The 16,413-nt window shown below is 37.5% G+C and overlaps 1 protein-coding gene across 1 annotated transcript in view; it reads left to right on the forward strand.

The window, feature by feature from the left end:
• Nucleotides 1-426: 426 nt before the first annotated feature.
• ANKIB1 (ankyrin repeat and IBR domain containing 1) overlaps nucleotides 427-16,413 on the forward strand; it is a gene marked incomplete at its 5' end in the record, with an annotated part of 81,893 nt that continues 65,906 nt past the window's right edge. The window contains 2 exons of the mRNA XM_039255440.1: nucleotides 427-727; nucleotides 13,287-13,469. Of these exons, the coding sequence (XP_039111371.1) occupies nucleotides 427-727; nucleotides 13,287-13,469 (484 nt within the window). The remainder of the gene's footprint in view (nucleotides 728-13,286; nucleotides 13,470-16,413) is intronic.

Raw genomic sequence — 16,413 nt, forward strand, 5'->3', positions numbered from 1 at the left:
CCCGTCCGCGCGCCCCGCTGAAATTGCCTTAGACACAGCTTCCCAGGCAGCCCCCTGGGGCAAGTCCAGGCTCCCTGCAGAGCTCTGGGGGCGGAGTCAGAATGAGCTCTGGGGGCGGAGTCAGAATCTCTGCTTCCTTCTCTGGGTCAGGCTGGTGCGCTTGGGCGGGGGCTTGCCCGCAGGGTGTTCTGAGCCCGAGCCCGGTTAGAAGGCTCTCTCAGTGGATTCTGCGTCCTTTTTCTCCCAATCTCTCAGGTTTTGTAAGGTTTCCAATGGCTTCAGATCTTTTCTGTGTGATGTATGGGCGCGAGTGCAAGTACGGAGCTCCTTACTTCTCCGCCATCTTGCCCTCTCTCCTATCTTCTGTGTATTCTTATTTCAATGTAGGAAGAAACTGGTTTTCATTTTTTTTCTTTACCATTTTAGGACTTTTCTTTTTGGTAGAGATGGAAATCCAAATAAACGGAATGTGCACAATGAAACATCTATGCATTTGTTGTGTATGGGACCTCAAATTATGATATCTGAAGGAGCCCTTCATCCTCGCTTAGCACGCCCCGCAGAAGATGATTTCAGAAGAGCAGATTGTCTGCAGATGATCTTAAGATGGAAAGGAGCAAAACTTGACCAAGGCGAATATGAGAGAGCAGCTATTGATGCTGTTGATAACAAAAAAAACACACCCCTGCACTATGCTGCTGCCTCAGGGATGAAAACCTGTGTAGAGGTAAAACTTTGTTTTCTTATACTCACATTCTGTAAAATTTGTGTCTTGGTAATATGTAATAATCAGAGCTTGTTTTGCTTAACAGTTACTTTAACTAGTCCTTTTTGTCCACTTTGTGGTTCTAAAAGAACCTTTTAAATAAAATCATTCCCTCATTTTAGGGAAAGATTAAAAACAAATTCATAGTCTACCTTGGGAATAAAATGGAATCAAGAGCAATTAAAAATTGGCTAACATCCCTTAAGATAACAGTGATCAATTAAACACTGTCACTGAGAATAACGGTTTTAGTAGATGTTCAACTTTTTGGTTGATTTTTAGAAACCAGTTTATGCATACTGGATATGGCAAGTCTTAGCAGGTGGCACTTACAGCTATATTATCTAGAATTGATCAGTTCCCCAAGTGAGGGATAAATATTAATGAATATATTTGTTTTAGTCTTTAAAAAAAAACATTTGTAATTTTTTTAAATTTTTTAAATGTTTGTTTATTTTGAGGGGAAGGTGTAGCATGTGAGCTGGGGAGGAGCAGAGAGAGAATCCCTCTCTCTCAAGCAGGCTTCATGCCCCAAAACATTTGTAATTTAAAATATGCTGATTTTTCTGTTTAATCTGCATTAATGTTAATGTACTCCTGAAGATTATATTGAATTTGAATTTTTCCATATATATGTCTTATATATAACAACAGTCTTAGATAAAACCTGCCATATAATACAGGATCTTAGCTAGGAAATCATTACTATACTGTCATCACTACATAAAACAGAATTGCTTTTTCTCAGCTATATTCATGTCAATCTGTACATAACTCATAGAAGTTCTTTTTTAGATATATTCACGTGTGAGTGGGGGTCCTTAAAGATTGGATTACAGAATATCTGTGTTACCAGAAATGTAGACCTTTGATGGAAAAGCAGTGATCCTAATCAGATTGAAATATGTATCTGAAAACTTAGTATTTCTTTAATGTTATTCACACACCCACATATTTATACATACACACACACACACCTATATACTTCTAAATTGATTGATAAATATACTAAAAATATGAGTGTTTTTCACTTTCTTACTCATTTTAAAAGATTACAGACACCTATATGATTTCTTTAGTGTATCTGAAATGTCAGTTGTTTTTTCTTTAAAAACCCTTCGGATCTTGTGTTTTATTTATTGCTGTTATTTGTGATAATTGGTTAATTTTTTAGAATCTTTGGGCTGCATTGGTGGCTCAGTCACTTAAGCATCTGACTCTTGATTTCAGCTCAGGTCATGATCTCACAGTTCATGAGATTGAGCCCCATACTGGACTCCACGCACAGAGGCTGCTTGTGGTTTTTTCTCTCCCTCTGTCTCTGCTCCTCCCCCACTCACACTCTCTCTCAAAATAAATAAACTTCAAAAAATATTTTAGGGGCTTCTGGGTGGCTCATTTGGTTAAGCATCTGACTTCAGCTCAGGTCATGATCTCCCCAACTCGTGGGTTCAAGCCCCACATCGGGCTCTGTGCTGACAGCCTGGAGCCTGCTTCAGATTCTGTGTCTCCCTGTCTATCTCTCTCTCTGTCTCTTTCTCTCCCTCTCTCTCTCTCTGCCCCTTACCTGTTCATGCTCTGTCTGTCTCTCTAACATTAAATATATATATATATAAATAAATATAAATACATAAATCTTAGAATCTTTGCCATTTTGTCTCTTAAGGTTGTGTCACCTTTGCCCACTAGTAAGTTAGTGACAGTCATTAACTTGAGACTATTTTTTAAAGCAGTGCTTTCTAGGGGCGTCTAGGTGGCTCAGTTGGTTGAGCATCTGACTTCAGCTCAGGTCATAATCTCACAGTTCGTGGGCTCAAACCCCATATTGGGCTCTGTGCTGACAGCTCAGAGCCTGGAGCCTGCTTCAGATTCTGTGTCTCCCTCTCTCTCTGCCCCTCCTCCACTCATACACTGTCTCTCTCTGTCTCAAAAATAAACATTAAAAAAAAAAAACATTGCTTTCTAACCCTGATTTATAATGTGGTAGAAGGATGTCCTAGGATTTGGGACTGGTGGTGCTATTGGTAGAATTCCTGAGGCTTTTCTTTTTTTTAGTTTCTTAAATTTATTTTGAGACAGAGAGAGCACGAGAAAGAGGGTGCAGAGAGAGAAGGAGAGAGAGAGAATCCAAAGCAGGCTTCGCACTGTCAGCTCAAACCCATGAGGCTCCAACCCATGAACTGTGAGATTGTGACCTGAGCCAAATCAAGAGTCTGATGCTTAACTGACTGAGACACCCAGGTGCCCTGAATTCCTGAGGCTTATTACACAAACCTTTTTGTATATTGTTCTATGCCCACCTCTTATGAAAGAATCTCTGCTATAGTGACTCATCATTATTGATGAGATTGTATCATATTTCCCAAGTGAGTTAAAGCAGAAGATAGTGTATCCTTGATAGTAGTAATAATTCTCTTATTTTACTGCTTTAATATCTTGCTTCCAAAATTTTTCTAAAATTGCTTTAGTGCTTGTTGATTTTGAAGTATGTTTACAGTGACATGCTTATTAAATTGTTCCCCAAATTTGAATACGGTATTTTTACCAGTATTATTGTGTACTCTGTGAAGGAAATTAGTGTTAGTTTTATTCTGAATTGACAGGCCTGATGATATGCTTTGTGTGAATGAATGTGTATATATGTTTTAACTCATCTGTCAGCATATCACATTCATAAACCACACCATTTGGTGACTATTTCCATTTTTCTGTATTCACAGGAACTCTTTGACCAAATGTAAAAATTCCAAAAGGAGCCCTATAAATACTTTGGTTGCATTTATTCTCATTTTTCTCAACAAATTGCAGCATATCATTTTACCTATATAAAGTTATCTTTAATCTTTTATATGTACATGATTGTACATGTGCCTAGCCTTAAGCCTTGAATGACTTTTGGTAATGCTTACTACTTATTAAACTAGGAGAGTTTCCCTGGGAAGTGTAATTAATTTCCAGAGGTCTTACTGTGTTTTCTAATAATACTAGTGCATAAAATAAATAGGTTGAAATAAAGAATCTAATAATAGTACTTCTTATAGTCAGTCTATAGGTATCTTCATGTAGTATCATACATACTCTGAGTTAAAAGAATGTTATCAGCTTTTTATTAATTTTTTCTTAAAGCTAAGAGACTTAGTCTTCATAGTGACTATCTGTAGTACCTTGAGTGAGTCACTGTACCTCCTTGAGGTTATCAGTTCCAACTGTCCAAGACAAATTATCACCATTATCTCAAAAGACCCCTTTTAGCACTAATTTTCTGTTGATCTTTGATTACTATAAAAGAGATCCCATTTTCAGTGTATAACCTTTAAGGCTATATTGATTATTCCATAGTTTAGACCAAGCTTTTTCTTTTTTTTTAACTCATTTCTATGGAAATATGCCTTCTCTAATTTTTTAAAACACTTTCTCTCTATGTTTATTTAAAGACAGAATTGATAAACTCATCAGGTGACAATTTCCTGTGTACATTTAATAATTTAACAGGTAATTTTTTATGATTCATTTCGAACCATAGAAGTGAAATATTACCTTTATTTTTTTATTTTTTTGAAATATTAACTTTAAAACTTCTCCTTCTAATAATTGTGTTGCATACTAAGCTAAAGTTACATAATACACACACACACACACACACACACACAATACAACATAACAAAAGCCTGTTAATCATAGCATTCTTCTGGGAACTTCCAAGTGTGGAGGTATCAGGAGCTCTATATAGGATATCACAATGGAGTGTCTAATTTTCATGCTATATTGTTGCCGAGTTGACTTCCTTGTATTGATAGTCCAAGAGTCTGTCAAATCCAACATTTCCAATGTGTAGCAAGTCCTATATGCTTTAATTATATGAAGAATTTTTAAAATGCTGTGTAATGGATGCCCAGTACACAAAAATGCAATTCAGATAAAATATAAATCTTAAAAGAATTTAATACAGTGAATAATGCAATTTTTCTTAGTTGCTGAGTTTTGTTTTTCTATTTCTTTGGAATAGAGATGGACTTTGAAGAGGAATGATGGGTTAGTTCTATTAGCATGGTCCAATGAAAAGCCCAGTTATCTTTCTCCCCTTGGCAGACTTCCCTAAGAGCTAGCCTAGTCATTAAGCCTTATTTTATTTGTATTAGTGCTTTTCCTGTCATAGTGATTCAATACATGGTTGATGTGCATAGGTTATTGGTTTTGATAGTGATTCATTTTTTTGTGAAAAGCATGTTTTAACATGAGCATTATCTTAGATATTTCCTATGCACCCCTGCCCTACTTGCTTATTCAAAGCTTTAAGTATAGCTGCTTATTGTCAGATCAAATAGAGGTCACTAGAAAACCAAAGGTGGTAAATCACTTTTCCCTTTACAGCCATAAAGCCTATTTGACACTTTGGTAGCTATCAGAGCATTTCACACTTCATAGGAAAGTCATAAAAACCATTCACAGGTCAGACTGAAGAGTTTTACTTAATGATACTGTGTTTTTAGCACCTGGAGTTTTAAAACTAAAAAGAATACAGAAATTGTAGTCCCAGCTCAGCAACTGAGTAACTGCCTATTCTAGCCTCAGTTTTCTAATATTTAATTGAGAAAATCGTGATCTTATTACTACCTCCAAAATATTTTGATGCTAAGGGCTATATTAATTATTTGGGAAGTAAATGTTAGAGGCATTGTAGAGGAAAAAAAGACCATTTTAATTTTACTTATCCTGGAAGATTTCATGGGTTGTAGTATAATTTAAATGGGTAAGGTTTCAGTATTTGGAGGATACTTTAAGTGTGCCCCTCAGACCTGTAGCATCAGCTATTTCTGAGAGCTTGTTATAAGTACAAAATCTTGGCCCCACCAGGCCTCCAGATTCCAAATCAGAATCTCTAGGGGTAGACTCCAAGAATATTTTAAGCAAATTCTGCTGGTTATTTGATTACATGTCAGAGTTTGAGAAGCGCTGTTCCAGGTCTCAGACATATGAAGATTAAAGTATTTTGCAGAAGAATGATAAGACAGATGCTTTAAAATGAAGATAGAGGCCATATTATGTAGAAAATACTAAATGCCAAGGCCAAGGATTTGAGATTTCTAGAAAATCAAGCCATTAAAAATTTTTGATCAGAGAAATGCTATTATGAAAGCAAATACAGTAAGATTAGCCTAATGGTTGTTATGTAGAATAGATTTGAATGGGGTACTTGTAAAGCAGTGTTTCTTGAAGCCTCACTACACAAACAATGGTCCTCAGACTGGCACAGGCATAAATTATTTAGAAACTGGCAGAATCTTAGGCCTCATTCCAAACCAAATAAATCTGAATCTGTAGTTTAACCAGATCCCAAGGTGATTCATATTCACATTAAGGTTTCAGAAGCCCTGGCATAGAGCATAGTCAGTGAAATACCAATAGTGGAATCATTACACTTTTTGTAAAAAGTGCATATATGTAATCCCCACCTCATTTCCCCCTAATATGACTATCAGGCTACCCAGATGATTCTTAAACAGTTTGAAAACCTTTGTGCTGGAACAGTAGTTGTAAACATGGCTGCACAAAAAAATCCCATAGTGTGGACCCTATCTCAGATCAATAAAATTGGAATTTCTCTGGCAGGAGCCCAGACACCAGTACTTGAAACTAGTACTTGGAACACCTTGGAATCCAGATGATTCCAGTGGGCAACCAAGGTTGAAAAACAGTATATTAGAGGGAGTGATAGAAGCTAGATTACTGCACTTATTTTGCTATGAACTGATAAGAAGCTTAGATTTGTGTGATGGTATTGGAAATGAAAGAATGAGGCAGATACAAGGGACATTGTAAAGACCTGGTAGCATTTGGTGACTTGGTCAATTGATACAAGAAAGTGTGGGAGACTAAGGGTTAACAATGATAGAAGCTTTAAGGGCACCTACCTGATTCTTGGTCTCAGGATTGGGAGTTCAAGCCCCGCGTTGGGCCTAAAGCTTACTTTAAAAAGTAAAATGTGTTCCTTTAAAAAAGAAAAAGATGGAGACTTTAAAATGTTAATGTTAACAGGCAGAGAAGGACAAATATCATATGTGTGCACGTATAGGAGGATTAGGAGGAACTTAACAGAGGACCAAGGGGGAGAAGAAGGGGGGAAATGGTGGGGGAAAGGGAGAGAGGCAAACCATGAGAGACTCTTGAATGCTGACAAAAACTGAGGACTGATGGATGTGGAGGGGAGGGAGGGATGGGCATGGAGGAGGACACTTGTGGGGATGAGCACTGGGTGTTATGTGGAAACTAATTTGACAATAAACTATTTGTAAAAATAAATAAATAAATAAATAAATAAATAAATAAAAAGAAAAAATGTTAATGTTAAGCTCACTTTGGATGATACAGTTTCTCATGGATTTTCCACATTTTCTGTAACAATCTGCTATCATATATATAATGAGTAAAATAAATTATTTTTAAAGTAGAATGCTTATGGTTTTGAACCTGGGTTACTTTGAAGCCTGCTAACAATTAACAGACATTTAAAAAATGAGATGAGGTAAAGAAATTGGTTGGAGTACCATATTGAGTTTTCATTTAGAAGGATGGAGATTGAGGTCTTGGATTGGCTACATGAAATGGTATTCAGGCTATTGAAAATTAGGACTAGTTGTTTGAGAGTAAATAATATAGGTTTAGAATTGAGTGTCATCTGCATAGAGTTGAAAACTAAAAACAAGGTATAGATGAGTAACCTAAGAAAGACATTAACGTATAGACTAAATTACAGCGTTAATGTCATAGCATCAATTTGGAGAATACCTGTATTTAAAGGGAGTGAAAACAAGAGGTGGCCTGTGAAGCGAAAAGAAGAAGCAGAGAACTGAGGTAACACTGTCAAGGGTGCCAAGAGCATTTAAAGGGGAGAAGGTAATCAGTCATGTGACATAAAGAGGTAAAGCAATTTGAAAACCAGGAAAAGCTGTTGAATTTGAGAGTACTTATGATTTTCAAAAATACTGTTTTATGGAAATGGTCAGGGGTAAAAGTCATTGCTGGGAGTAATTGAGTCATTTGCTGAGGAAGTGAAGAGACAGTGGGTGTCAGTCACAAATTTGAGAAATGTGGCTGAGAAAGAAAGGAAAAATTAGCAAAGTAACTAGAAGGATAACAGAATTAAGATAAAGAACACCTATACCAGGAACCAGTATAAAGTCTTAGAGGGAAGATAGAGGGGTAATGGAGTGCTCAAGGCCCTACAGAAATTAGAGATGACAAAATGGTAATTTTCAACTAGAACAGACTTTTAACAATTACCTTTTTTAAAAAAAAAAACAACCATCTTTTCTCAAGATTATATAAGCTTCATTTTACTAATGGAATTGTATAGACTGAGACTTAAGTCCAGAGTTACCAACCATTTAGACTATGGGTCAAAGAGGTGGGGAGGGATTTGTCTTGAATACTAGGGGCTGCCTTACCCCTCTTCTTCTGAGGTTATAAATAGAAAGGAAGGCGAAATAGATCAACGGATGTGTTGAGATAGTAATAATTGGATGTTTCTGTTAAGGTAGAACATTTCATGTACTACCAAGCATATAAGATAGACTAAAAATCACATTTGAATAAAATATTCTGTCCTTCTTGCTTTGAGAGTGAGGAAAATGATTAAAAACTACCTCTTCAGAACCAGAAGTAACTCCCTTATTGTATAAAACCAGAATACCTGACTTTTTGCAGCATCAATTTCATAGATATCCCTACCTAAAACATCTTTCACTTATTGGTGTTCCCCACCTCATGCCCCAAATGTCAGCAGGCTGAAATAGTTTTTTTTTTAATATTTTAATGTTTATCTATTTTTTAAAAATATTTGTTAATATTTTATTTATTTCTGAGAGAGAGAGAGAGAGAGAGCGTGAGCAGGAGAGGGTCAGAGAGAGAGGGAAACACAGAATCCGAAATAGGCTCCAGGCTCTGAGCTAGCTCTCAGCACAGAGCCTGACATGGGGCTTGAACCCACAAACCACGAGATCATGACCTGAGCCGAAGTCCGAGGCTTAACCGGCTGAGCCACCCAGGTGCCCCAATGTTTATCTATTTTTGAGAGAGACAGAGAGACAGACGGAGCATGAATGGGGGAGGGTCAGAGGAAGAGGGAGGCACAGAATGTGAAGCAGGCTCCAGGCTCTGAGCTGTCAGCAGAGAGCCCAACATGGGGCTTGAACTCATAAACCGCGAGATCGTCACCTGAGCTGAAGTCAGATGCTTAACCAACTGTGCCACTTAGGCACCCCAAGCTGAAATACTTTTTGAGTACTGCTCCAATGTCCAGCAGTACTGTTGTTAGCTAGCTTCTATACTAAAGGTACATACATGCTGACTTAACTTGCTAAAAGAAATGGCAACGGTGTAGTAGGGTGCCTGTTTCTCCACATCCTCACCAGCATCTAGAGTCTTCTGATTTGCTCATTTTAGCCCCTTTGGCTGGCATGAGGTGGTATCTCAGTGTGGTTTTGATTTGTATTTCCCTGATGAGGAGGGATGCTGAGCATCGTTTCATGTGTCCATTGGCCATCTGGATGTCCTCTTTGGAGAAGTGTCTGTTCATATATTCTGCCCATTTCTTCACTGGGTTGTTTGTTTTTCGGGTGTGGAATTTGGTGAGTTCCTTATACGTTTTGGATATTAACCCTTTATCTGATGTGTCATTTGCAACTATCTTTTCCCATCCCATTGGTTGCCTATTAGTTTTATGGATTGTTTCCTTTGCCGTGCAGAAGCTTTTAATCTTGATGAGGTCCCAACAGTTTATTTTTGCTCTTGATTCTTTTGCTTTTGGGGATGTGTCAAGTAAGAAATTGCTGCGGCGGAGGTCAAGTAGGTTGTTTCCTGCTTTCTCCTCTAGGGACACTGTTGGTGGGAATGTAAACTGGTGCAGCCCCTCTGGAAAACAATGTGGAGGTTCCTCAGAAAGTTAACAATAGAACTCCCCTGAGACCCAGCAATAGCACTGCTAGGAATTTACCCAAGGGATTCAGGAGTGCTGATGCATAGGAGCACATGTACCCCAATGTTCATAGCAGCACTCTCAACAATAGCCAAAACATGGAAAGAGCCTAAGTGTCCATCAATGGACGAATGGATCAAGAAGATGTGGTTTATCTATACCATGGAATACTACATGGCAATGAGAAACAATGAAATCTGCCCATGTGTAGCAACATGGATGGAACTTGAGGGGGTCATGCTGAGTGAAGTAAAAGTCAGGCAGAGAAGGACAAATACCATATGTTTGCACGTATAGGAGGATTAGGAGGAAATTAACGGAGAACCAAGGGGGAGAAGAAGGGGTGAAATAGTGGGGGAGAGGGAGAGAGGTAAACCATAAAAGACTCTTGAATACTGAGAACAAACTGAGGACTGATGGATGTGGGGGGGAGGGAGGGATGGGCATGGAGGAGGACACTTGTGGGGATGAGCACTGGGTGTTATATTGAAACCAACTTGACAATAAACTATTTGTAAAATAAATAAACTTAAAAAGAAAATCAGAACAAAAAAATTAAAAAATATATAGAAAAATAAAAGAAATGGCAACAAACGTGGACCCTACATTTTATCACCAATTATGAGTTTCTCTATAGATGCCAATTGTAGCAATGAGATAGATATAGGTCTTTGTAGTCCCTTCATCTCCACTCCAGTCATTGGGGGACCGCTTTTGAAGACAAATTACCAATCATGGCAAGAAATCTCATCCAAGTGCTAAATATGTTCAGCAGTGATTCTCAACAATGGCTTCTCACACACCTCCTCTTCATATACCCATTTTGTTTTAAAATTTAAAAACACTAAAAAAATTTTTTAATGTTTATTTTTGAAAGAGAGAGAGAGAGCGTGAGTGGGGTAGGGGCAGAGAGAGAGGGAGTCACAGGACCCAAAGCAAGCTCCAGGCTCTGAGCTGTCAGCACAGAGCCTGACACGGACCATGAGCCCAAAAACCTTGACATCATGACCTGAGCCAAGGTCGGACGCTTAGCTGACTGAGCCACTCAGGCACCTCCCCCCCACACACATTTTTTTAAACCCCAGAGAATGCAGTCTACACTGCAGCATATCCTTTTAAGAAGGTTCCCCACAGGCAGGGTTGACTGGGTGCTTCAGTTGGTTAAGCATCTGACTTCAGCTCAGGTCATGATCTCACATTTCGTGAGTTCAAGTGCTCTGTCAGGCTCTGTGCTGACAGCTCAGAGTTGAGTCTGCTTCGAATACTGTGACTCCTTCCCTCTCTGTCCCTCCTCTGTTTGTGCTCCCTGTCTCTGTCTCTCTCTTCTCTCTCTCAAAAAGAAATAAACATTTAAAAAAAAGGTTCCCCACAGCAATATTCTGGAATGGCACAACCTCTTAAATTTTGTTGTCTTTGCCTTTGTTAAGGACTGGGACATTAAGTTAAAGATGATTTATCGTATTTGCTAATATTTAAATCTCTTCTATGGTAATATCTGTTGTGAAAGTAAATCACATCATGGCTTTGAAAGCTTTCCTAGTGTGCATTTTAGAAATAATTTCCTACTACTCTGAATAAAAAACCAGAAAATAAAGTCTGCTCTCTTAGTTCAGTAGCAATCAGAAGCAAATAGTTCATTTTCTGTTAGGATTGGGTACCCTGTGAGGCAGAAAGGCTAAAAATAGTAATAGATTATGCTATAGGTATAAGTTTGTGGACTTACTACAAGTCCTCAGTATTGAGTATATTAGAAAATGTAAATATGTATCCATTTTCACAGCTACATAGGTGATAGTCTAAGGTCACTGCTAATCAGACTTTTATGTGCTTAAGAATCTCTTATACATCAGAATCAGAATCAGAAGCCTAGAGTGGGAGGGATTTGGGTAGTTATGCTGAGATTCAGCATTTCTAACAAATCCCAGTTGATACTACTGATCCCCAGACCATACTTTGACTAGGAATGTTCTAGGTGGTAAATAGCAGGCTCTAGAACAACAGGGACTGCTTAGAGCTATGCCTAACAAAAAAAAGTTTTTTGTAAAGAGTAAATATTTTTTTTGTTTTGTGGCCATATGCTGTATTCTTCTTGATTTGTTTCTATGCTTGTATTTACAATTAAAAACATTTCTTTTTTAACAAATCTAGCTCTGAGGTATACCTTCGGCCAAGAGCAAGAAACTGAAGGTCATATCCATTGGGCTGTCAAGTAGATTATGGCTTTGAGGCCCAGCATTGATATAAGTCCTTTATTTCATCAGGCTTCTTGTAATGACGATAGAAGAATCATAAGGATTCCAGTTCCAAAAGCAATAAAGCAACTTTATATTTATAGGAAGATAAAAATATTTGTTGAAGGGAGGGAAGATAAAATTATATGAAAGAAAATGGAAAGAAGCTACCTTTTTTATTAAATGCCATAAAAAAGTGAAAACCAAAAACCAAATTTATGTGATCAGCCTGTTCCGTGTGTCTGTACATTATCCAGTTATGGTTGTAAGAAATTGGTCAAACTTTTGCCTGAATCCCAGTTGTTCTGCTTGCCAGGCGGATAACTTTGGTCAAGTTACTTAACTTTTCTGAGACATTATAATATCCCTGGGGTTGTTAATATTAAATAAGAATGTATACTTGAATTACTTAACACTGTGCTTGGAATTTAGAAGACAATAAATGGTGGCTGTTACTATGTTATGATCATGACTGAATTAATTAAGCGAATCAGCTCCGTAACTAATTGTTAAGCTGTCCTTTAGGGTTGATTATGTCCTAGATTATGGTCATAATGGCATTATGTCCTTCCTAATGTCTCTGTAGACTTAATGGGGAAATTTGAGCTTAAAACCTTTTAGTAACTACTGCAAAACTGTCAGAAACCTCAGTAGTAATAAAAAAGTCAAGTCACTATTCTGTGTATTTTTTTTAATGTTGATTTGTTTCTGAAAGAGGGATAGAAAGAGGGGGACAGAGCATCCAAAGCAGCCTCTGCACTGACAACAGCGAATCTGATGTGGGACTCAAACTTACAAACCGCAAGATCATGACCTGAGCCAAAGTTAGACACTCAACCAACTGAGCCACACAGGTGCCCTATTCCATGTATTTTTAAGGTAAGATTTCTTGGGGTGAAATCCCACCTTTACAAATTGAAAGATTGTTTGAGTCTCCTGTGTGGCTTAGTCAGTTAAGTGTCTGACTCTTGGTTTCAGCTCAGGTCATGATCTCATGGTTCGTGGGTTTGAGCCCCGCGTCAATCTCCTTTCGATTCTCCGTCTCCCTCTGTCTCTCTCTCTCTCTCTGCTCTCCCCAATCTCTCTCTCTCTCTCTCTTTTACTCACAAAACTAAACATTTTTTTAAAATACGAATAAACAAGAATTGCCTTCTTAAAATCAGAAGTCACTGGTATCTAAATTTTTATTGTCATTTCAAGTACACACTGTTGTATTTTTGTTGTGCTTCATTATATTGTTAGTTTTTTCTCATGTGTAGCATGAAGTAACCTGTTTAAATCTGTGGTTGCAAGTTTTTGAAAAAATCTTTTTTAGCTTTTAGTAAAACATGGAGGAGACTTGTTTGCGGAGAATGAGAATAAAGATACTCCTTGTGATTGTGCTGAAAAGCAGCACCACAAAGATTTGGCCCTCAATCTGGAATCACAAATGGTATTCTCACGAGATCCTGAAGCTGAAGAAATAGAAGCTGAATATGCTGCATTAGACAAACGAGAGGTAAGGTGGTGTTGTTTTTTTTAATAAGTGATATGGATTTTATATTAAATTTTATTTTTCTACTTTAAAATCCAGTTTGTATGGTCTTCTATGCAATATGCTTAGCACGCTTTCATCTATATAGCCATAAGTGTGGAATACATCTAGAAAACCTGAAGGTGGTAACTGTATTCTATAGTATGTAACTATATTTACTTATATTCAGATAGAGATGCTGATGTGTGATAGGAAGACCTAACCGTTTCTGCTGTTCCTCAGTCTCTCCTTGTCTTCTGGGTTGCTCTTATCAACAAACATGCTTTGCTAACTTAAAAAAAAAACAAACAAACAGCAAATCAGTCTCTCCATTGACATTTTTACCCAGCTCTGCCCCCTCCCCCTTAAGTTGTAGCCCCATATCTCTGAGTCTTTTGCAGTGTGACTTTCCTCCCTTCTATTGTGTTGGAAGTGCATTTGCATGGACATCAAGTGTCACCATATTGCCAGATCCCTGTCTTACTTGAATTCCTCTGCAGCACTTGACACAATTGACCACTCCCTTCTTAGTGAAACATTTTTTCCCTTAGCTTCAGAGACATTGTTCTTTGGTTTTTCTTTAAGTCTTTTCTTGTTTCAGTAAACATTACCTCCCTCCACAGAGTTGCTCAAGCATAAACAGGCATACATTTCAGTTCTTCATTTCTCTTTATATCCAGACAATCTGGAAATCTTGTCAATTTTAACTCCAAAAGTATAACCTAGATCCATTACTCCTTCTAGTCTCTACTCCTACCCTCCCACCCCCAAGCCCTCTCTGCCCTCACCTCTCATCTGAGCTACTGTAATAGTTTCCTAAGTGACTTCCTTCTGTTTTGGTCCCCTTAGGATCTATTTTGTACACATAAGCTGGAGAGACATTTTTAAACTTATATTAGATCATATAAGTCACTTAAATTATTTAGTGACTTTTCATTGTACTTAGAAGAATAAAATCCAACCTATTCTTTCAGATACAAGAACTTATGTGGTCTCCCCACTATCTACCTCGCTCAGCATCCTCTCAAACCTTTCTCCCCAGCACATTTTGCTCTAATTGTAATACCTAGACTACAGTAAGTTTTTGCATTTGCTGTTTCCTATATCAAAAATTTTGGAGCGCCTGGGTGGCTCAGTCGGTTGAGCATCCGACTTCAGCTCAGGTCATGATCTCACGGTTTGTGGGTTCGAGCCCTGCATCGGGCTCTGTGCTGACAGCTAGCTCAGAGCCTGGAGCCTGCTTCGGATTCTGTGTCTCCCTCTCTCTCTGACCCCTGCTCACGCTGTCTTTCTCTGTCTCTCAAAAATAAATAAAAACATTTTAAAAAATTTAAAAAAAATCTTCTCCCAGTTTTTCTCTTGGCTGGCTGAGTAATTCTTCAGAGAGGTAATCTTGGACCATTCTTTCACAAATAGGTCCCTCTCCTTCCATCATTTTTTATTATAGTACCCTATTTTTTATAACACTTATCACATGCTGTAATGATTTTTTTTATATATTCATTTTTTTGCCTTTCTTTCCTATTAGATTTAAAAAAGTTACAAAACAGTTTGATGCTAATTATATAGAAGACTAGTATATATTGAGAGAAGATTGAAGTATAACAAAATGCTAATTATGGATACGTTTTCTTACCATTATATTTTCTATTTTCATGCATTTAAAAAGTTTTTTTAATGTTTATTTACTTTTGAGAGAGAGACACAGACAGAACATGAGCAGGGGAGAGGCAGAGAGAGAGAGGGAGACGCAGAATCCAAAGCAGGCTCCAGGCTCCGAGCTGTCAGCACAGAACCTGACGTGGGGCTTGAACCCACAGACTGAGATCATGACCTGAGCCGAAGTTAGACGTTTAACTGACTGAGCCACCCAGGCGCCTCTTCATGAACTCCTTAAAATTTATTTTTTGAGTATTTGCTAAAAAATTTCCTCCTTCCCAACTCTACCCCACAGTGGTAACAATATCTTGTGTGTATTTCTTGTTTAAGAAACATACATATATTAACAAACATATAATATAGAGTTTTTATTGCAAAAGCAAGGTCATATAGTACATTGAGTTCTGCTACAATATTTTTCCTTTTTAAAAATTTTTTTCAATTGAACTATAGTTGACACACAGTGTTAGGTTAGTTTCAGTTGTACAAAACATTAATTCAACAAGTTTATATGTTATGCTGTGCTCATCACAAATATATAGCTACCATATATCACCATACAATACTATTGCAACTTTATTCCCTATGTTGTACTTTTTATTCCCATGACTAATTTATTCCATAATTGGAAGCCTGTTTCTCACACTCCCCTTCACCCATTTTGCCAACCTCTTCACCATCCCTCCTTCTGGCAAACATTAGTTCTATGTACTTATGGGTCTGTTTCTGCTTTTTGTTTGTTTATTCATTTGGTTTTTTTAGGTTCCTCATGTAAGTGAACTTGTATAATATTTGTTTTTCTGACTTATTTCACTTAGCCGTAATACCCTTCATGTCCATCCAAGTTGTTGCACATAGTGAGATCTCATCTTTTTTTTTTCTTTTTACAGATTAGTAATATTCCATCAGGTATGTGTGTGTACACCACATCCTTACCTATTCATCTATCAGTGGACGCTTAGATTGCTTCCATATCTCAACTATTGTAAATAATGCTATAATAAACATAGGGATGCATATATCTTTTCAAATATCTGTTTTTGAGTTCTTTACTAGTGAAACTACTGGGTCATATGGTATTTCTGTTTTTAATTTTTTGAGGAACCTCCATACTGTTTACCACAGTGGCTACACCAGTTTGCATTCCCACAAACAGTGCATGAGAGTTCCTTTTTCTCCACATCCTCACCAACTCTAAAATATTTTTTCAACTTAATTATATATAATGAACATCTTTCCTAGGTCAGAACATATGATCTACACATTTTCA

This window comes from Hyaena hyaena, unplaced genomic scaffold, assembly GCF_003009895.1.
Source record: "Hyaena hyaena isolate Hyena2069 unplaced genomic scaffold, ASM300989v1 scaffold_528, whole genome shotgun sequence".
Lineage (NCBI taxonomy): Eukaryota > Metazoa > Chordata > Mammalia > Carnivora > Hyaenidae > Hyaena > Hyaena hyaena.